The sequence below is a fragment of the Canis lupus genome, chromosome 15 (assembly GCF_011100685.1).
Source record: "Canis lupus familiaris isolate Mischka breed German Shepherd chromosome 15, alternate assembly UU_Cfam_GSD_1.0, whole genome shotgun sequence".
Taxonomy (NCBI): Eukaryota; Metazoa; Chordata; class Mammalia; order Carnivora; family Canidae; genus Canis; species Canis lupus.
This window is the reverse complement of record NC_049236.1, coordinates 30,862,089-30,885,964: the sequence shown is the minus strand read 5'-3', so window position 1 is coordinate 30,885,964 and position 23,876 is coordinate 30,862,089. Positions and strand designations below refer to the sequence as shown.

At 35.7% G+C, this 23,876-nt stretch overlaps 1 protein-coding gene across 1 annotated transcript in view; it reads left to right on the top strand.

Moving 5' to 3' along the window:
- ATP2B1 (ATPase plasma membrane Ca2+ transporting 1) overlaps positions 1-23,876 on the top strand; it is a 69,571-nt gene that overhangs the window by 35,564 nt on the left and 10,131 nt on the right. The window contains 10 exon segments of the mRNA NM_001197084.2: positions 982-1,224; positions 2,545-2,786; positions 5,308-5,545; positions 10,181-10,360; positions 11,042-11,129; positions 11,502-11,608; positions 18,113-18,304; positions 18,545-18,758; positions 19,201-19,412; positions 23,254-23,361. Coding sequence (NP_001184013.1) covers positions 982-1,224; positions 2,545-2,786; positions 5,308-5,545; positions 10,181-10,360; positions 11,042-11,129; positions 11,502-11,608; positions 18,113-18,304; positions 18,545-18,758; positions 19,201-19,412; positions 23,254-23,361 — 1,824 coding nt within the window.

Here is a 23,876-nt window from a genome sequence, read left to right as displayed (position 1 = left end):
CTGTGCAAAATTGAGCACCTTTTTTTTCTTTTTTGAGCACCTTTTTTTCACTGTAGGACTTCATTCTTTTAATCTTGAACATTCATGCAAATCACAAGTAATTTGGGAGGTACACCTTTCTTCCCTATATTTATTTCTTCAAGGAACCTATTTTGCAGTATCCTACATATTAGTAGTCACAGAACATACTTTGTAAAATAGCTCTATGTAGTTTTTAACCCATTCTACATTTTTGAAAATGAATTATCAAGCATTTTCATTTAAATGCCTTTTGGGGCTACTGTGAAAACTCTTGGTTTTTTAGAAACTATTTTGTTCTTGTAAATAAGAGGAAAAGATTATCATAAGGATGAGAATACCAGGTATACTGGCATATGGAAAAGATAAAAATGACCCACTCTGGTTTTGATATGTTATCTCAGTCTGTTAGAGTGAAAAAAAAAAAAAATCAGGCAGCCGTATACCCACAAATCTGTATTTTAACTGATAAAAGCTACTTTTTCCGTGGTGATTTGTTTTCCACTTTATAAGGAGACTTAATCCTTAAATGTCATATGCTTTTACAATGCTTCAAGTACCACTGTACTTGGAGGACAGATTGTCATTGCTCTTATATAATGTGAAGACACTTCACAGAGGCTGTGGGAGGCTTAGAGTCAACATGATTTGCATATGAGTGCAGGTGTCTGTATTCACTTACTAGATTAGGTTAGGCACTGGTAAAAAAAAAAAAAAAATTGAGACTACAGAAAGGCAGTATGCTCTTTAGCTTATTTAAGTAGGTCAAATATAGTAAAATTCTTCCAGTATTAAATTGGTGCTTTATACTGTATACCTGTATATAGCTGAGAGTTTTAGTTCTTAATTTAAAGGACTTTACAATTTTATGTAATGAGATGATTGGTTTTATATATAGCTTAACTAGTGTTTTTTTGTTGTTGTTGTGTGTATGTGTGTGATTTTTCTTTTTTGTCGCCATAGAAAATGATGAAAGATAATAACTTAGTAAGGCATCTGGACGCTTGTGAAACCATGGGAAATGCTACAGCTATTTGCTCAGATAAAACAGGGACATTGACAATGAACAGAATGACTGTTGTTCAAGCTTACATAAATGAAAAACACTATAAAAAGATTCCTGAACCAGAAGCTATTCCACCAAATATTTTGTCCTATCTTGTAACAGGAATTTCTGTGAATTGTGCTTATACATCAAAAATATTGGTAAGGTTTCTTTAATAATTTACGTATGAAAATTAGTTTTAAAATGTGTAATAATAGATTATATGTAGCTCTTCAGACCTACCCTTATTATATATAAATTGGAGAGCTGAATGTGTTAAGGTTTTAAAAGTCATATAGTTATACCATTTATGTTACGAGTAAAACCTGTTGATCAGCTTAAACTTGGTTTACTTGTGTTTTCCTCCTCCTTTATTGTGAATTTCCCCTGTTCAGAAACTCTCAAGCCTTATAACTAGAACAAGTTCTTAATTTTAAATTCTTAGCTTATTTTGTGAAAGACCAGACTATCTTACTATATAGAAAGTAAACTCAATTTTCTCAAGAAAATTTTGAAGCCAGACTTTAACTTAAATGAATATGTTTTTATATATGCTTGCTATATTCTCTGTTTGGTTTCTTAGTAGATCTTACCAATGGGCTCATCTTTAGACCTTTTGAAACTAACTCAATAAAGTAATTTTAGACTTTGTGCTGCCTTAGAATAAAATATTTTTAACTTTGCAAGTTAAAAGTCTTATTTGCAACATAAAGTATGGAATTGCTGGAGTTTGGTATGTGTTCTAGTGATTTATGGATGAAGACCATGAACAGAATTAATACAAGTTGTCTAGCAAAAATATGCATGAATTGGATTATTAGATTGAAAAGTTACCAGATCCTGGTTCTAGATCTAGCTTTGCCTTTTACTAGCTGAAAGCCTGAGCTTTATTGTCTTCAATTGTTAAGTAAAGATGATCACATCTGGCCTTATAACTGTAGTGATAATTCAATTACTTGTGAAGATTCTATGAAGGAAATAAAGCTTTTATATATATTTAAAGCAACAGTGCTTTATTTTAATGCATATTCTTTTAAGTTTAAAAACTTGTATAGTAGACTTAATTTTGAATTATTCAACATAAATGTTCAATGAAAACAGGAAGAGAAAAAGGAAAAGAATTAAAATTTATTAAATCTCTCTGTGTGTTAGGAGCCAGCTTTAAACTTTACATGCCTTTATCTCACACAATTCTTGGGTCATAAGTGCAACTGTTTTCCAGATGCTGAAGCCAAGGACCACAGCAGTGGGGTAAAATTCACGTAGCTAGTAACTGGCATGGCTGAGATTGGAATCCATGTCATTCTCGCCCCAGAGATCCTTCCTACTGTACCTTTTTATGTCCCTCTTTGAAATGCTGATATTACTAGAAATTTCCTATATAGTTTTGTTTTAGAATGTCTCATTCTATTTTACATTATAAATTAAACTGTCATAGAGAAACAAGATGATACTAGCTTCTAAACCTTTTTCTCTTATAGCCACCAGAGAAAGAGGGTGGATTACCTCGTCATGTTGGTAATAAAACTGAATGTGCCTTGTTGGGACTTCTTTTGGATTTAAAACGAGATTATCAGGATGTTAGAAATGAAATACCAGAAGAAGCACTGTACAAAGTCTACACCTTCAATTCTGTTAGGAAGTCCATGAGTACTGTCCTGAAAAATTCAGATGGAAGTTATCGAATATTCAGCAAGGGTGCATCTGAGATAATTCTGAAAAAGTAAGAGTAAAATGCTTAGATGAATAAATTGCTCGTAGTTGCTTTATGGAATTACCTACATGTTATTACTGTTGCTATTTCCTTTTTTGTGCACATCAGGCATTTGATAGGACTTCAGAGCTTTTCAGTATTTTTTAATGCTATCTAGATACTTGCCCATGCTACTCTGCCATTTTGGTACTTAGGTTCCTTTTATCTCATAGTATTTTGCTGTAGGGAAAATATTCCATTACATTCAATTGGGTAGACGTAATGAAGTAAACCTTGATCTTTGTTTTGAGACATGTGGATTCCGTTGTTATAGAGGATCATGAAAAATAAAGGCTGCCTGGGAAGAAAAACTCAAGTCTAGATCTTCAACACCACATTGTAGATAGTGAGCTCAAAATATGTGATGAATTATAGATAAGTGTTTAGAATAGCAAAGCGTGAACACTAGATCTTAAGAATTCTTTTATATCAGAGTGAGGTTTTATGTTTATGCTGCTGCATTGTCATATTTAAATATCTTCTGTCATTTTGAATGACCATCTTTCTCTTTTACTGTCCTTTTATAGACGAGTAGTTTCAATTTTGACATTACATATTGATGTGTAATTTCCCTAATGTTTGCATGTTATTATAGGTGTTAAAATTATTTTGGTTTCTTTAAATCCACTGGAGAAGTAGAGAATTTAAAAACACAGTTTGAGAGCAGCCTTGGAGAATTAGAGCTCATTTGAAATTATAACATTTAAAATATCTTTATTTTTAATTTGCTTCTGTGTAGATTATAATCCAGTGTTATCTTGATGAACACTTGTCAGATTATATTCTAACAGGTTTACGAAACAGGTCTATAAATAAATTACTGAAAAGGCAGCATATGACAGATGGTTGCAGAGTTTTAAGATGAGATCATTGTCATATAAAAGCTGTGGCACTTTAGATAGGTTTTGGTATGAAGTAGGAACATCAGGGTAAAGGAAGCCACGTAAGGGAAAGGAGGTGAGAGTACACAGGCCATATTGGGGAGGTGGCTAGTCGCACAGTTCAGCTGGGTAGTAATGGGCTTTTGTGACACACAGGCCACAGAGAGCCTTCTTCCCTTTACTGTACACTTGGTTATCTGATGTCAGTGTGAAAGGTTCGAAATCTGTCTCATCCGTGTCTTGCTGAACAGCAGATAGGTGGTACAGAGATTCTGAATCAAAACCAATCAAACTTTTTGGCCACCAACACTGCAACAATGAAATAAAATAATGCATATTGAAACATCTAGCTTGGAGTCTGATAGAAAATAGTCCCACAGTAATACTTATATTTTGTCGTAGGGGCTCTTACACATTAGGCTAATAAGCAGGACAAATTAAGTGGGCCAGAGGATGTAACTGGAGTATTTTTATCAGGTAGTTGAAGGATCAAATCTGTGATTGAAGACAATTCTTATATCAGGAAGTAAGGTGGGTTGGGGTGAAAGAAAGGATGGACAGGAGACAGATATTAATTAAGAAGCTATTACAGTGGCTCTAGCTTGAAGTAAGAGCCAGAAGGATGCAGTAGCAGTGGAAACAGAAAGGAGAGGCAACGTTTAGGAGACCATTAAGAAAACAAATACAATGGGACTTAGGAGCTGATGCTATATAGTGGATGTGGCAAAAGGAAGTGTTCAGGTAAACACTTTAGATTTAGATTTACGTTGAAATTATTGGGGCTAATGTGAATGTTAATGTTGAGGCAGTGTTTAGTCTTGCATGCAGTAGGTTTAAGGTGTTGATACAGCATCCAAATGGAGGTCCTCAAAGTGATGGAGAGCTTTGGAAAATAAAACAGAAGATTTGGATTTGGCAGTCCCCCACCTAGAAGCAGGAGGAGGTGGCATCACCAAGGGAGAGCCTCAGAGAAAGGAGTCATGAAAAATAAACTTTAAATAGGGAAGTGTACATAGTGTGACTTCAATTTACTACATAATTAAAAGTTTGTAGTTAGTGTCACTGAAAATAAAACTTTTGTCATTATCTCTCTCATTCCAGTAGAATGCTTATTTTAACAATAAGTTATTTTTTTCTTTCATGGTTATATAAAACAATATAGGTGATGAAACAACATCTCAGGTAAGGGGTTGATTGAACTTGACTTTTTACTTTAAAAGAAAAATACTTGTGAATTTTGTGTTAAAGTTAATGCTGAATTCTGTACCAAGGTGGGCAGGTGTGTAGTTTATTCTCCTCTGCCACTAGAGGAAACCAGATTATTTGTGAAAATTTAAAAGCATAGCATTTCCAAAAGAAAAGGTTTAGAGAATATCTAGAGTAACTGATAAAGTGGAGAACTGTCAAATGAGAACCATAAAGATTAGAACTGTTGTGTAAAGGGGAGGGTAAAAAGCAAATGTGATTTAAGTCTGTAGAAATGCAACATACACAATTCTCTAAATTCCAGATGTCACATCCCATGATTTCTAGCCCTTCCAATTCACTTAAATGGCATTAACCATTAATTTTGTTAATTATTGATGTTTGGATTCAACATTTCCTTTTAGGTGTTTCAAAATCTTGAGTGCTAATGGTGAGGCAAAAGTATTCAGACCAAGGGACCGTGATGATATTGTAAAAACAGTGATTGAACCGATGGCATCAGAAGGCTTGAGAACCATATGTCTTGCATTCAGAGATTTCCCAGCAGGAGAACCTGAACCAGAGTGGGATAATGAAAATGATATTGTCACCGGCCTTACGTGCATTGCTGTTGTGGGGATTGAAGACCCTGTGAGACCTGAGGTGGTGAAACGTTCTGTGCTCTGCATGTGCAGAATCTCTTAACCCTAGGGGATCCAGGCACTGACTGGAACCAGCTTTCTAGTACATTCTTGGTGTTTGTGATTTTACTCTTTTCCTGGGTGAATCCAAAACAGATGAAAAAATAGTGCTAGTGATGTATATGCTACTTATTGACAGTTTTTAATTAGACCACTTCTCTTTGGGATCTTATGTACTGATAGTACCATAACCTAGCACAACGCCTTGAACTGGGTGGGTTTTTCAGTTGATATTTATTCACTTATTTTTTTATTTTTAAGTCCTTTACATCTTTATTTTGTTTTTAAAGATTTTATTTATTTATTCATGAGAGACACACAGAGGCAGGAACATAGAGGGAGAAGCAGGCTCCCTGTGGGGAGCCCGATGTGGGACTCGATCCCAGGACCCCAGGATCATGCCCTGAGCCAAAGGCAGATACCCAACCACTGAGCCACCCAGGCTTCCCTTTCAATTGATATTTATATTAAATAATAGATGCAATAACTTACTTGTTTTCAGTTTCTAACCAGCCCTGTTCAGTAGAATTTTCTTACAGTGATAGAAGTTTTCTATATGTTGTTTACTATGGTAGCTCCTCACCACATGTGAATACTGAGTTTTTGTGGCTAGTACAACTGGAAAATGGAATTTTTGAATTTTATTATTTTAAATATAAACATCCTGTTGTCGTATTTGACAGTATGCATCTCTGGACTTTTCTTTTCTTTGTTAAATCATTTATTTTAAAATGTATTGAGCAACTATGTCTGCTATGTGCCAGGCATTATACTAGGGTACCATAGACATAAAGATTTTTGAAATCTATTCCCTGGCCTCAAAGAAGTCACACTTGGGTGAGAATGGACAAACATGTAAATATAACCCATGATGTTAGTACATCGTTAGATTTATTTAGAGCATGTCATATAGGCACAGAACATGAGTTCCCAACTTTGTTTAAAGCAATAGCATCTTTTTATTGAATTCTTACTGTGTGCTAGATACTATGCCACCTGCTTTACGTGTGTTATTTCATTTAATGTTCACCTCTGTGACTTACTACTCAATTAACAGATGAAAAAAAAAATTGAGGTATGTAGACATTAGCTCTGGACCACAGAACTAAACTAGTCTGTTCAAATCCTGTCTTTGTCTAAAACATGTGTACTGAAAAGACCGCTGGCTCTGTTACCCACTCAAGGGGTCATGTAAGACTTCTGAGAGGTTAATTACCTGATCTGAGTCTTAATGGATGCAGTGTTAACTGGACCACAAGGGACAGTTGTAAGTTCATTCTGAGCAAAGAAGTAACATGAGTAAAAGCACAAAGGCAATAACAGCTTTTTTGTTCAGTGACTCTCAGCTAGTTGATTCAACATCCAATGTGTAGTACCAGGTATATTTTTAGGAACTGGAAATAGTGCAGTGAACAAAATACTGATGAAGTTTGTCTTCTGGAGAAGTAAGACAACCAAACAGACAAAATGATAAGTACTTGGATAATATGCCAAGTGAAAATATATTCTGTAAGGAATAAGACTTGGTCCCTGCCCTCAGGGGCTTTATATTGTTGCTGGCCTATGAAGGGATTGGGAGGGTAATATCAGATGACAGTTCCAAGCATGAAAAGGCTATAAAGGATGTGCTTAAAGGGGGTGAAATTAGTTAACTTGAGAGAGACCACATCAGGAAATCTCTGAGGATATGACATTTGAACTGAGATCTGATGGCTAAAAGGGAGCCCGCCATATTAACAGTTGCAAGAAGAATATTCCAGGCAAATGGAAAAGAAAATGCAGAGAAAGGGCCAAGTATGAGGAAATATTAGCTATTTCAAAGATAGAACGGAAGCCAGTATGGCCATAAGCCTAGACAAGAAGGGGCAGATAAGATTACCTTTGGTCTTAAAAGACAAGGAAAGTTCTGAATTTTATTCTAAAACTCACTGGGAAGTAATTAAAAAAATTCAGACTGGGAAGTGACATAATTTGTGTTAAAATACTCTTTTGGATACTGTGTAAGAAATAGAGGAAATAAAGCAGGGAAGCCAGGAGATTATTGCAGTGATTCCAAGCAAGAGATGATCATGACATATCACTACACTTAGTGTGACAGGGAAGATGAAAAGAAAGGGATAATTTCAAAATAAATGGAGGTAGAACCAATAGGAATGAACCTGTTGGGTTGGAATTTACTATTTTGACATTGTTGAGGTGTCTGAAACATCCAAATGTATGTCATGTAGGCATTTGGACCTAGTAGCCTGAAAGTGGCCTAGGCTGGAATAGTCACATGAGGGTTTCTGGGAGATTTCCTGAGGAAAGTAGAGCTCCACAATTAGATGTCTTATAGAGGAGGCACAGTCAGTCTCCTTGCATCACTGGGTGAGTGGTAGATGGCATTACCAATGGAATAAGAATCAGAAGCCTATTTAGAAATGATGAAATATCCAGGTGGGTAATGTTTACCAACTTTTGGTCAAAGGGAAACCAAAGTTTTATACATTGATTTATGGCTTAACTCCTACCTAAATGTGGTATTAAATCAGGGTGTCTACAACTTTGTCCTTTGGAAAATAGATTGCTGTTATCATTGAGGTTGATGGAGAGTTTCATCTTTTTTTAAACATGAAAGTGGCACTTAATTTTTTTTTTAGTATCACAAAATGAGATGGGTATTTTGAAACTAAAGTAGGCAGTGTAATATAAAGCAGCTTTCTCTGAGTGGGTATTCTGGACTATGCATTTCTGATATAGAGGATTTTGATTAATTAGATATCTAGAGTAAATCCAGCTTTATTGCATATGCATAGGTACTTGAACAAATAATTGGCTTCTCTTCAATTTCTTATCTGTAAAAATGGAAGTGGTTTGTGAGCTTTGTGTGGTATTTGGTATGGTTAGTGAGCCATTAATAAATGTTGATTTGCCCTTAAATATTACTTGTCACATGGTTTTAACCTGAGACCAGTTTCTCCCAATTATTCATTGTCCCCCTTTTCCACATGATCTCAGGATATACCACCCAATCAGTGAGTGCTTGGGTGAACAATTTTGGGTTACTTTTTATCTCATGAGGTAACAGAGCATATATTACATTTATACAGCAAACTGATGTTTTCAAAATTGAATACGGATTTTTCTTTTTAAGTAATAGAAGTATGTGCTATGTGAAAACACAGTTTTGTCTAGATAGGCCATGAAAGCTGCTTGCAGAGACATTACAGTTAAACTGTATTTACAGTAGAAGTCATAAACCATCCACCTGCAAAGCCAAATTTAGCCTTCAGTCAGATTTTCCTTGGACCATGTGGGGGTGTGTGTGTGTGTGTATGTGTGTTTAAAGCATTATATATTGAGAGAGTGTACACAAATGTAGGTTTCTGCTTTCTCTTCAAGTGGTAGGTTCTGTCAACATTGGATGTCTGTTCTACCATAAAATAAAGGCTAAAGCCAAATAGCTCTCATTAGGCATTAGTCTTGGGTTTGTAACTGTCAGTGTTTCTCTCATTTATGTTATAGGAATTTGCATTTGAATCTTCTGCTCAAAAGGAATCAGTATGGAGTTCCTGGTTAGGGAAGAATCGGAAGTATTTTCTAGGCAAAGGGAATCATGAGAAGCGGAGACACAAACAGTATATAGATGATTCATCCATCAATTGTGTAGTAGAGAAAATTTTTAGATAAATCTAGAAAACTATTCTGAGGTTCAAGTGTGATACTCTATTATACTAAGAACTTTGCAGTTTATAGTGTAACAGTAGAGGAATCATGTATTTTTAAGAAAACCTATTAGAAAAATAATTCTGTCATTAAATACATCAGATGTTTTACAGGAGGAACACACATTAGGACAGGGATACCACTTACAAAGACATTTCTGTACAAACAACCAGCAGGGGAGACAAGGCACAGGGTAGGTTTGAGGTAGAATCCACGGGACTCCTTGTCCTTTAAAGATGAATAGGGTAAGAGAGATGAATGAGGTCAGGTAACCCTTAGGTTTCTGTTAGGTTTTCAAAAACATCGTCCTTTTTGGACACCCAGATTCCACTATCCACTTCTCTGATGGAATTAGGAATGCAGCATCGCAGTGAGGTGGGACAAAATGTAGTTTTGAACATTATTAGCACATACATGACATTTAAAGGTACAAGAATAAGAAAAGACATCCTTAGAAGATAAGACGTCAGTGGAAGAGGGGAGAGGAGGGTTAAGTGAGCCACTCACAACCCTAAAGAACACACCAACATTTTACTGTGGTGTGGTCTGGGCAGTAAAACCAGAAAGGTAGAAAGCCAGCCAGAAAAGAATTGCATGATGTTTGGGGAGGGGGACACTTTAAGAAGCCCTCTACAAATAAATAATGCAAACAAATTAAATGGGATCACAACTGAAAATGAAGCCTGGACTAGGACTGTGGCAGTAAAAAAGAAAAGAAGAGATTATTGGGAGTAATTCAAGAAATACTGAGTATCTTGAGATGAAATTAAAATAGTCATTATGTGTGGGACTATGCAAGTCATGCATTACTTGTTCAATGGGATTTTTCTTTCCTTTGGAAGTACTAATTTTCTTTATAATATGATTTTTTTTTTTTTTTTTTATAAACCAGGTACCAGATGCAATAAAGAAATGTCAGAGGGCTGGAATTACTGTGCGGATGGTCACCGGTGATAATATTAATACTGCACGGGCGATTGCTACCAAATGTGGTATTTTACATCCCGGGGAAGATTTTCTATGCCTAGAAGGTAAAGATTTCAACCGAAGAATACGAAATGAAAAAGGAGAGGTAAGGGTTTCTCTAGGTTTTATGTTGCTATATGTTTCATGTATTAGGAATTTCACTCAACAAATAGCATTAAATATGCACTATGTTAGGCATCACACGTGGAGAAATGTGGCCTGCATCTAAGAAGCAAAAACACTAACGTTTTAGGAAGTGAAAGAGACTAGTGATAAATTTATCCTAAAGGGAGTGAGCACTCCTCCCCCCCCCCCCCCCCCCGCCCCAGTCTAGGTCAATTTCAGAAGTATAATACAAATAACTATGAGAGGAAGAGTTTGAAAAGGCTGATAGATAGAACATATTTTAGGGCACTCAAATGCTGCACTTTTTATACTATGTTAAGGAGTTTTTATTTTCATAGGCAGTGGTAAGATTTTTAAAATTTGATCTTATAATGATATGTATATACAGTAGTGGTATTCAACCTTGAGTATGCATTAAAGTAACCTAGAGAGCCTTTTAGAAACATTGATTGCTAGGTCCCCAACCCAAAGGATTTGAGAAGATGATAGGCTTGGGGCCTTGCTATAAAAAATTTGCATTTCTGACAAGTTCTCTCAAGTTGCTGATGGTGCTGGTCTGTTAACCACGCTGTTGAGAACTGCTGATACATATGCCAGATAGCTAATTTGGGAATTATAAAACTAGGTTTGGGTACATTATAACTTTCACAAACATTTATAGATTGAGCAAGAGCGGATAGACAAGATTTGGCCAAAGCTTCGAGTACTTGCAAGATCATCTCCTACTGACAAACATACACTGGTTAAAGGTGAGTAGATTTTCCAGTTACCTCACAATCTGTTGATACAGAAATGTGTTCTGTTTCCTAAAGCGGTAATAGATTGAGAATAATAGATTGAATCTTGGATATTATCTTTTCCAATAAAACCGAAATACATTTCCTTTTGACACCTTCAGTGAACTGTGATTATCTTCATTAAAACAGGATATTGCTCCTAATGTAACCTTAGTTTCTGGACTGGGTCCTTGTCCAACATCTCAGCAGTTTTCATTTCTCTATATTTGTTTGTTTGTTTTTAACCTCAAGTCTGTAAAACTGGCTGGTCAAGGTACTCTGCAGAATCACCTTATTAATTACAGGTGATATTTTTTACAGCACAAATATTTACTTTTGTTTCAGGTATAATTGACAGCACTGTGTCAGAACAACGCCAGGTTGTAGCTGTAACTGGTGATGGTACAAATGATGGCCCAGCCCTAAAGAAAGCTGATGTTGGATTTGCAATGGTAGGAACCTAACTAACATTTTTAAGTATTCAGCTGTAATTTTCTGGCTGAGTTGTTTGTTGCTAGATTGCTATTGATTTTTTTTTTTTTTTTTAGTTTTTATTTATTTATTTATTTTTGAGCTTGATGGAGAGAGCATGAGTGGGGATGGGGCAAAGGGAGAGAGAGAGGGAAAAGCAGACTCCCACTGAGGGTGGAGCCTGACACAGAGGCTTGATCCAAGGACCCTGAGATCATGACCAGGGCCAAAGTGAGGCACTTTAACTGACTGAGGCACCCAGGCGCCCTTGTATACACTGTCCCTCAAGATTTGAGTGAAAATATCTGCGCCTAAACTGGCTTATAAGTCTGAGTAGCTTGTAACCACGTTCATTTTGTCAGTGAAATCTGGCTAGAAGATGACTCTGAAAGAACTATAGCATCATCATTTGCCTTGTACTCTGCAAAATATTTAAGTATCTGTCGTCTGATCTGAACCTTACACAGTGGTCTTCTTAAGCAGGAGACAGGCTTTGAACAATTAGAAAGTATTTGTCTTTGTGTGTGTATGTGTGTGTAAGTTAAAAATATAATTGAGAATCTTCCCTTCAACTGCAAACATCTGTTAAGAGTAACTGGATGTCATTATTTCATATATAATAGCTCTAATCCTATTTGGATTGGAAAAAATCTGCTTCCCGCCCCCCAGATTCTTCAATTTATATTTGATTATTTAAAGTGCTAGAAAATTTCAGCATTTCATTATTATATTTTTATACTCTAACCATAGTATGGGTGAAGTATTTAAAATTTATAACATGAAATACATATGCTACGTAAATATTTAATGATTGAAATTAGGTTGTTTTATATCTCTGAATCGATTTCCTGAAGCTTTTCAGTGTTGGAATGAATCTTTGTACTTTCAGCGCCATAGGAAATTTAAGTATTCTCTTCAAGTTTTTGAAACTACAAGTCCGTAATCACAATTTTCAAATCTAAAAATCTGAAAACTGAAATTTCTTTCTAAATTTGCGATAGACTCATTTGACTCCAAAACTTATTCTGAACAGATATGAGGAAGTTATTTGTCCCACTTAACAAACATTCATAGCCATTATATAGATAATATGTTTTTATGGGATACTAACCCCCTCTGGGAAAACTTGTGATGGAAGATAAGTGCCTCATTATCTTTGTAAAATATAGGAAACTTGAATTCTGAAATGTAGTCCTGCCCCACAGATTTCAGAGACCAGAATATTTATGTGTACCAGTGTTTATCTGTATGATTTGTCCCCCTGATATTGTGACTGCTAAAATAGGAGTTTAGGAGAACCATCACCATGGTGGCAGCTTTCAACAGGCATGAGAGAGATGGAAAGAGGAAATTATGTGGGTGAACTGCCCTCAGCCAATAGCTGTGAACCCAGAGATCCCCACCCTACCCTATTCCAGGCTCATTATGGTTGGCAGCACATTTGTCTGAACTTCTGAAGACTTGTGAAAAGTAGCTGAAGGGAGAAAGGAATATTTAAGTCCTGTTCCTTTGGCTGTGGGCAAATAGGATCATTGTTCACTTTAGGAACACAAAATCACTCTCTACAGTTCTTGAGCATTTAGCAGGACTCTCCCTTTCATCAGGACAGCTGACCAGGAAGGCATTTACATACAGTACATTTTTAAAAATAAAAAGCTTTCTTCCCAAAATTTCAGTGTTTAAGGCATATGCTAAGGGCTTTCAGTACATACAGGTTAATACAGTATTACAAATAGAGTACAGTGGCTGCTTTGTTTTTTTTTTAAGATTTTATTTATTCATGAAAGACAGAGAGAGAGGCAGAGACACAGGCAGAGGGAGAAGCAGGCTCCATGCAGGGAGCCTGACGTGGGACTCGATCCCGGGTCTCCAGGACCACACCCTGGGCCAAAGGCAGCGCTAAACTGCTGGGCCACTGGGCCTGTCCCTGCTTTGTTTCATTTTTAAGTCCTAAGGTTTTAGTCCATTTTACCACCTTTTTTTTTAAGCACATCAAAAATCTCAATCTGTTTTAAAAGACAGAAAGAATAATTGAACTTCAAAGTACTTTTGTTCAGTCAAGCTTGAGTTTACTCTGTATTTATTCAGTTTTTCAATTTCATATTCTAAAACTGAATGACAAAATTAAGATTTACAAAAAGACTCTAATGTTAAGTACATTACTAGCTTGCAAAGAGCTCTGGCTTTATCTCTATATAGCCACTCTCCATAAATTCCTTTCAATTGCAAGCCTCTATGGTACATTTAAAATATGATTATATTATTGTATTTCATTATTCTTATCAAAATTCAGTAAACCATAACATGCAGATATTTCTGTCTTCAAAGCCTAAATGCCATGATGGATTTCTATAACCAAATACATCTTTGGTAGTAAACTCTTCCCTGAGGTAATTAAAATACTATCTTTTTAAATTTTGGATCAATAAAGGGTTTGTTTGTTTATTCTCCAAACACTAAGAAGCTGTTTTCAGTATTCTGGTCCAGAGACATAGAAGTGAGTAGTTGTTGGGATCCCTGGGTGGCACAGCGGTTTGGTGCCTGCCTTTGGCCCAGGGCGCGATCCTGGAGACCTGGGATCGAATCCCACGTCGGGCTCCCGGTGCATGGAGCCTGCTTCTCCCTCTGCCTATGTCTCTGCCTCTCTCTCTCTCTCTCTCTCTCTCTCTCTCTGTGTGACTATCATAAATAAATAAAAATTTTAAAAAAATTAAAAATAAATAAATAAATAAATAAATAAATAAAAATTTAAAAAAAAAAGTGAGTAGTTGTCTTCTGAAGGCTCAGCATGCAGAGAAATAAATAATCAGAGTGTAGTGGCAGGCCAGTGCTGCCAAACAAGACCCTCAGTGCAGCAAGGAGGAAGACTGCCTGGAGAGACTGGGAAAGGTTTTATGAGAGAAGTGCCATTTGGGTTGAGGGATGGGGAAGAGGAGATGCAGAAGTACAGCCCAGAGACCCTTGGGACCTATAAGAAGTTGAACTTGTCCAGAAGAGGGTGTGCTCTTGGAGGGGAATGGACTACGAAGCAGGGAAGATTGACAAGTGGCACCTGCAAAGGGCCTCGAATACTGAGATAAGGACTTTGTTCTTTCATCCATAGAGCAGCCCTTCCCGAGCAGGCTTCCGGTGGAATAAAAGAAGTTTAGAGACTCACATGGCAGCACATAGCTCAGGGAAGCTCATAAAAAAAGCTATTTAACTTTTTCTGATGGAAGTTCCCCAAACTTACTTGACAATGGAACTCATTTTTATTTGGACACCAATTAACATCTCAAAATTACTTTTTAAATTTTGAAGGATTTTGAACAAGGAAGTGATGAGATTTGCATTTGAAAAAGACAGGGAATGATTAGAGACAGGAAAACCTGTGAGGCTTAGATGTGTCAAGTACGTTGCACATTAAAAGTAAAATATTCCGATTAGAAGCTAGAGGCTACAATTTTAAATTAAGATTGTTCCCCCATTGAATATTTTTGAAAAAAAGCTTGATTTGAACTCTGTTTTGGTGTTTATCAAAACAGTAAATGCATTTAAAGAGTCAAATCATTTTATAAGATTTACTGCTTAAGTCCCCTACCACATATTATTTCTCTCGGTTCATTTTTTTGACAAAAGGAAACCAACTGTTTTAGCTGTTTGTTTCCCTTAATTATTTGCCCCTATATATCGACATGACATGATGGTGCTTTTTTTTATTTGTTTAATACAAAGCACTTGCTATTGACTTCTCACTAAAGAAGATAAGGATTTAGCACTTCTGTGGGCACACTGGGCACACACCACTGTCACCTCCCTAATGTGCACTTGCACACCACCTATCCTGTCCTCCTCCACCCGAATTCGATCGTGTTTTCGGATAGACCAGTATACAGTCCTTATTGTGACTGTAGATGCTGTTCTCAGCTGAACCGTATAGTCTGCCATGACTCTTACTTCCTTGAAATAGTCTCTATAAATTCTTTTTCATTCATGTTTTAAATCTGTTTTGTTTTAGTTTTAAATCCGTTGTGCTTTTTTAAATTTGTTCACTTTAAAAAAAATAAAAATAAATTCGTTCACTTTTGTGCTTAGTTCTCCTGTGACTCATCACCAAATCCTCCATTCTTTATGTTAGAATCACCTGGCACTTTTAAAATTTTTACCTTCTTGGATATACCTCTCCCAGATCTTCCAACATGTTTGAATGTGGATTCTTTGCTAGGCCTGCTACCAGCTGTCTTGTTTTTTTCCTCTGTACCTGAGGATTTCCTTTTTCTCTCTCATGTCGGACCTGGTATTTCCTGGACTCGATGTCATCGTCTGTTTTGATTTACTCCCTCATGGAGTAACACTATTTTCTCCAGTAGCTTCCTGAGAAAAAAAGTCATGAGAGTTAAACTTTTTCATAACTTTTATGACTGAACTCTCTCCCCTTTTCTCACTCTTGATTCTTAATCTGACTTGATATAAAAGTCTAGTTTGAAAATCATTTTTTCGCTCAGAATTTTGAATTCATTCCTCCCTTATTGTCACATACCATTCTGAATTTTGAACCTCTCTGTTTTTGGAGATATATACGTCTCTCCTTAGTCCCCAGTCTTCTGAAATGTAATGATGGTTTCTTGCAGAACAACTTTCTACTGTGAAATAAACTCATATTCAACTTTGTGAAATTGTTTTAAATTTCCAAGAGTTATTTTTGGATCTGTTTTTTGTTCTTGTTTTAGCATCCTATTCATGTTTCATTGATGTATCTTTTACCTCTTTTAAGGATTTGACTTTTTTAAATAAGTTTTTGTCTCTGCAGAGTCCATGTTTCTATTTGCCTTTTGGTTTAGTCTGTCTTTAAGGTTAGCCTTTCTTCAGATGTCAGGTGATTGATTCTTGGTTGTCTATGCTTATTTAGCGGCAGGAAGCTGGAAAGCCTTGGGCCTGTGGGTAGGATTTGTTAACCAGAAGCTTCTCAGTAAAGTGATCTGGCTTGGCTGTTTTAGTTCCTTTAGTGTACCTTGAGTAGCAGTATTTTTAGGTTGTTTCTCTTCGGATGATCAGATTTTCCAGAAAAGAATCTTCAAATCTGCTACGTGGAGGACACTCCTGAATACCGATGTTCTGAGGAACAAGTAGAGAAAAGAGGGTGGTGGTCTCAACACTCAAACAGTTGCTCTCAACCCCCTATACTCAGCGGGGCTTGGTACCTCCTGCCCGGACCTTCTTTGTCATATCATACCCTCTCAGATAGGTTAGCAGGCAGTCTTCTGACAGGCCAGAGGGCATAGCAAATTGCCACTTGGTTGCATGGACTTGGGAAGAGGCCTTGATCTACTTGCCGTTTCTTTTAAATTTGTTATTAACATATCACACATGTACAGAAAAGTGACTAAGTCATAAATGCACAGCTAAATGGATTATCACAAGTGAGCAGACCTGTTCAGTGCAAGGCAAGTAATAGAGTATTACCTGTACCCGTAGATGCTTCGATCACACTGTCTTCTAATCATTGCCCTGTCTGTCTGCACACATAACTAGGGTTCTGAAGATTACTTTTGTCTCTTCTCAAACTGTGAACATAAAAATCTTGTGTTACGTGTTTGAGTTCAGCATCCTTTATTCATCATTATGCGTATGAGGTTCATCTGTGTTGTCTGTCGCCATAGTTCACTTGTTTTTTTATCAATCCACAACTTATTAATGCATCCCATTCTAGGTGGACATAGTTCTTAGTTTGAACCTTCGGGGTTCTTTTTCAGTGTCTTTGGTAGACTTTAAAGAAATCCTTCTGTTTTTATTCACACCTTCAACCCTCCTTCCAGTGCTGCTGCCAAGTACTGAGCCTTACACAGGAGAGTTCTGTTGTACAAAAAAAAGTTAATTCTCTGCTTTCCCCACTGTTGGCTTAGGATTCAGCTCTCTGGGGTCTGCAACCTGCTTACTATTTGGTTATCTCCTTTCCAGCCTCTTAAGATAGGGGTGCGCCTGGGTGGTTCAGCGGTTGAGTGTCTGCCTTTCGCTCAGGGCGTGATCCCGGGGTCCTGGGATTGAGTCCCCACATCAGGCTCCTCATGCGGAGCCTGCTTCTCCCTCCGCCTATGTCTCTGCCTCTCTCTGTGTGTCTCTCATGAATAAATGAATAAATAAATAAATAATCTTTTTAAAAAAACCTAAAAAAATATTTCCTTACAGTATCTCCTTTCCCACTAAGTCTGATTTTGAATTTTTACTTCTTGTGTGACATTTGGGAGGAACTTGGGATGATGCCTGTGTTCATTCCTTCTTTTTTAAACCCAGTTTGAACTTTATTTTCAGTACCTTATTCTTTGATTTTTGCTTAGATGAAATATTTTTCTTAGAGATCTCTTCGAATATTATCTTCTTTTACAGTAAATTATAAGTCATTGGTTAAGTATAAGGGTAAATTTTGGTTTATTGTACACCACTCTTTCAGATGTTTAAAAGTTATGTTTTAAATATTTACTCTAATCCACAGAATTTTTTTTTAATAGGGTATTGCTGGAACTGATGTAGCTAAAGAAGCATCTGATATTATTCTCACAGACGACAACTTTACAAGCATTGTTAAGGCAGTTATGTGGGGACGAAATGTGTATGACAGCATCTCAAAATTTCTTCAGTTCCAGCTCACTGTTAACGTGGTAGCCGTGATAGTTGCTTTCACGGGCGCCTGTATTACTCAAGTAGGTTCACAGTTTTTCTATTAAAACATACTTGTTTTTAAAGCAAAAGTGTGTGTATAATCTTCTGTTTTAAAGTACTTAAATATTTGAATAACCTGAAGCTTATTAATATTGTAGTTTAATTAATATGAAAATGTAATCCTGTTCTGTTCTTCTAGTTTTTAAATACAAAAGGCTTCCTGAGAATTGCTGAGTCCCTGAATAGTTGTGAATGTCTATTAGGAAACCTATCTTTTCTAGGATTCACCGCTTAAGGCTGTGCAGATGCTGTGGGTAAACCTCATAATGGATACGCTCGCTTCCCTGGCTCTGGCAACTGAACCCCCCACTGAATCTCTCTTGCTTCGGAAGCCTTATGGTAGAAATAAGCCTCTCATCTCACGCACGATGATGAAGAATATTTTGGGTCATGCATTCTATCAACTTGTAGTAGTCTTTACACTCTTATTTGCTGGTAAGAATTCAATGCCTGATAAAGCTTCGGTGGTTTTTGTTCCAAGCTAATATAATCCCAGATGTTTTGATGTTACAAATTCTTCAGGAACATAAGTTGTTCTGTTTGCCCGTTTATCTTTACTTTATCCTCTTTGTCAGTGGATGATGCTTAGGGAAGAGCTATGATAAATAGTGGGAGGAAATAAGGAGAGCCTGATTTTATTTTATTTTATTTGTCCTGGCTCTGCCATAACTTAGATATCATAATTTTGGGGTTTTGGTGTCCACATCTATAAAATAAGAGAGTTGTACAAGATAACCCCAGGTTTCTTCCAACTTTCCCTATGCTGTCATTTGAGATCAAATAAAGGTTTGGCCAGGTTGTATTATTGCATACTTTTCTTAAAATGTTAAATTATTTTGTATGATAACTACAGAATAGTAATTTTTCATTCTTTCAGGAGAAAAGTTTTTCGATATTGATAGTGGAAGAAATGCTCCTTTGCATGCTCCTCCTTCAGAACATTATACTATTGTTTTTAATACCTTTGTGCTGATGCAACTTTTCAACGAAATAAATGCCCGGAAAATTCATGGTGAAAGAAATGTGTTCGAAGGAATCTTTAATAATGCCATCTTCTGCACAATTGTTTTAGGCACTTTTGTGGTACAGGTGGGTAATTGGAAAAGATAGTTTCAAATTTGATTATTATGTAGGAAATATTAGATAAACAGGTAGCTTATTCCAGAAATTGCTTGACTGCTGTATGTGTGGGGCTTCTTTGTATTGTCTTAATGATGCCTAAATAGTTTTAAATATCCTGCCTCAAGTGGAAATATGCTCTATCCTGAAATTCCACATGAGCAGAGCATATTAGCTAATACTATGTTAACTGCACTACTGATTCTGTGGTTGTGGTACTTTACACATAATCTATTACTGATCATTCTATATCATTATCAAAACTATTATAATTTTAATGTTATTTAAGGTAAATCTTACTGTTTCCTGGTTTCTAGTCTAGCTAGAGTGATCACTTAATTGCTTCTAGCAATTGATAGTAATTGTATGTCTGTGGTTGAGTTTATTAATTAATAGTACTTGAAATGAATATTCTGAATTTCACATGATTCTGAATGCTGCTTCCTGATTTGGTATGTGCCAGTTTTTGATTTTATTATACAGTTGACTCTTGAACAACACGGGATAGGGGCACCAAACACCCCCTCTCCCTACCCAGCCCACCCACATAATTGAAAATCTGAATATAACTTTTGAACTCCCCCAAAACTCTAATAGCCTACTCTTGACCAGAAGCCTTACCAATAACATAGTGAACACATATTTTGCATGTTATATATGTTATATACATTGTATTCTTAGAATAATGTAAGCTAGAGAAAAAAATGTTACTGAGAAATCATAAGAAGAAAATACATTTACAGTACTGTACTGTGTTTACTGAAAAAAATTTATATAAGTGGACCTGTGGGATTAAAACCCTATTGTTCACGGGTCACCTATACCGTCCAAACAAAAAAGATTTAAAATTAAACAGTGAGCTTTTTCAAAGAAGGAATCAGACAGTGATGGAGCTTGTTTCAAAATGAAGATTGAAGAATTTTAAACAGTTTATTCAGCCACAGCTTGTGTACTCTAGGTGCCAAAACCCTAGACTTAATTGTTCTGTAATAATTGTTCCTGTTTTAGCTTTCAGTTTCCATAAACTTTAGGAGAAATGTTGCTTACTTGTAACAAGAATTTTCTGGAAGCATTTTATTCAGGTTTATAAAAAATCATTGTTCATGACAAGCTAAAATTTTAGCTTTTACTTGCTATAAAATTGGATTTATCTTATCTTTTTAATATATGAGGATTGCAGAAAATTTAACTGCCTATCTCTATCAAGCAAATCTGGTAACTTGATTTCCAACAAAGATTGATATACCCCAAACAGTTTAATGTGAAGTATCATCCTTCAATGCCTTATAAATAAGCCAATACTACTCAAAGTGTGGTCTGTGGACCAGCAACTGGTCCATTTATTACCAGTTCACAGTGAGATAAGGAGCATGTGTCAGAATATAAATCAGCTGTTTCATTAATCACACAGTATTTCAGCAGAGGGTTTTTCTGTATTGTTGCCAGGGGGATTGTCTGTGGTAGTAGCAGCAGTGGTACTGCTGTGCAAATGGTGCATCGATTTGTACTCTAGTGCCTGTTCCTTATCTTCTTATCATGGATCAACACTCTGAATAGCACTTTTGTAGACAGTTTCAGCTGGGTAGGAAAACATGGCCCTTGATTTACACATATCTCATTTTGTTTGTTTCTAGAACTGTCTAGCCAAAATCTTGATTGTAGAACAAAGGTACCTGAAGGGCTTTGCCTTATAAGTTGTATTAAATTTAGCTTCTTTTTATTTACTGATTGATTTTTGTTCTTAGCTTTTTTTTTTTTTTTGACAGATCACGAAGTACATAATAATCCTTCATTCTTTGTAAATATTTTATCTCTCTTCTACTTTGTAGCAGTTAACACAATAAGTTTTTTCAAAATAGTGTTTCATGAAACATTGATTCCTTCAGTTGCTCTTACATCCTCAGATAAGTATAGGAGATACTGCCTATTTCACTACTTGGGGTTTCTTAAAGCAATATAACATAACAGAACTTTAAGCTCAGGAGTCAGTCAGTCAGCTTGGGGTCAGATCATTGTCTTTTATTAATTGTGACCTTGACAGGCTGCAGTTTCTTCATCTGTGAAATGGGGATACTAATATGAGGTCACATTGCAGAATTACTGAAGCGTTAAAAGAGACCATACCATGGACATGAAGCTCTGAGCTTACTCCGTGGAAGGGAAAGACTCAAATGCCAGCTGCTTCCCAACCCCCCTTCTCTCTCTGTTTGTTTGTTTCTTTCTTTCTTTCTTTTCTTTCTTTTCTTTCTTTTCTTTCTTTTCTTTCTTTTCTTTCTTTTCTTTCTTTCTTTCTTTCTTTTCTTTTCTTTTCTTTTCTTTTCTTTTCTTTTCTTTTCTTTTCTTTCTTTCTACAACTCAAAGGCTTTGGGCAATCCTGCAATTAGAAAACTTTTTGAACTCTGTTTAATGCAGCTACTTCTAAAGTTTAGAAGATAGCACCTAATTCAAGGCTCCCTCAGCACACATTTAAGAAATGCATCTGTGCAGTTATCCAATTCTGTAGTATCTTGTTGATCTAAGGTATATATTAAAGAGTCAGGTATATATTAACAACTAAGTGGAAACTTAGTCTCTTGTTCTCAGAAGTAAATGCCACAAGTAATTAGACAGTTTTATTCCTTACAACTGTAAAATGAAAAGATTATTATTTCTTACAAAACTGAAACAGTCCAGTCATATTAATCATTGTTTATTTGCCCAGCATCTTGATAGGCTTTTCACATCCTTATTCTACCAAAAGATAAAGTTTAAATTAAATTAGAAGAAAAGGAAAATGTTTACACAAATAAATGTGAAAGATTTCAGGCTTATATTCTTGGTTTACCAAAGAAAATTATTTTAGGTTAATATCTTAAAATCTGGGCAAGACTGCCAAATTAGTTATAATTGACCAGTTGGGCTACTGAAAAAACAGTTGGGAATCTACCTAAACAAGTATACAATCTTGACTTTGAAGAACAGTGGAATTGACAAATACATACCACTTGAATTTGAAATCTAGTACAGCTACACAGAATGGAGTTCATAACAAAGAATTTTTAGATGTCAATACCGAATTGCTTGTCTTTAACTTCAATATTAGGCAGCTACTGACTGCCATATCAAAGAGAAGCTTGTCAGACTCACAAGAAGATGAATATTGATATTTAGTTCTTAATATTCCTATATATGGTTTTAGGTCCTTGAAGATAAGAGAAACGTAAGCACTATATTAATGATTTTATTTATGCAGATCATTGGACTTCTATTTATAAGAGAGAGCAAATTTCTGAGGGTGTGTACCACCTTAGTAAGCACCATATTTCATAGAACTTTGCAAATTGCTTGTCCTCTGTAATGATTCCTATTTGTCCTAACATCTAAGTGTGAACTAAGAACAGCTGTGTAGGAGGAAACCAAGGAAGATGGAATATTATGTTCACTTTTCATAATATATGGTCTTTTCCACAAAAGTATGCAATCTCTTGTGGGAAAGGCATAAATTATTCAAAGAATTCTACTAAATACAAGGGAATGTAGTTACTTGGATCATATCGGAAACAGTATAAAATTAACTTCCTGATCAGGAGATTTTTTTAAGTTTTTATAAACCTAATTTAAACATCAAATGTACATTTAAAATTTTGAGCAGAGATTTCAATTTCTTTTCATTTGTCTTATTTTCAGCTGTGAATATGTTAATACACGTCACCATCGGGATAATCGTTATTCAGCTTGAGTTTTAAAGGATACAAATTTGGGTAATTTTTGAAGTGTATGAGTTGTAAAGTTTAAAAGATTTAAATAAATTTACTCTTGATTATTCCTCCAGATAATAATTGTGCAGTTTGGTGGAAAACCTTTCAGTTGTTCAGAACTTTCAATAGAACAGTGGCTATGGTCAATATTCCTAGGAATGGGGACGTTACTCTGGGGCCAGGTAAAAAGTTCATCATTTTTTGTTCAAACCTATAAAGTGATTTTTTAAAAATTATTTTTAAGTTTCCCGTGTGTGTTTTCCTTAATTCTGTTACTTAATTTAAGTGGTTGCCATTCTGAGTCAAGAAAAGGCATTCACGGATATAGGTTTTTTTTAATGTAATATTTGTTTTCATATGTTGTTGTTTGTTATGGTTCTGCCTACCTATGTAATAAAACACTTTAAATTTCCTACATAGTTTTTAATTTTGATTTTTTGAACGAGTTTTATAGCAGTTATTAAGAGGATACATTTATAACTGGTTAAGATGCTGGTATCTGTATTTTTTTGCTCTATGACCTATTTTTGTACTCAAAGTAAATAATTTTACAAAAATATTACAATATTATATACTTAAGATTTTGCATCATTTTGTTGTGTAATTTAATCCAAAATATAACTAGGAGAAAAAGCTTGAGTTTCAGTTCACTTAGAGGAATGTTTCCATAAAAATTGTGGTATCTGGATAAATGAGC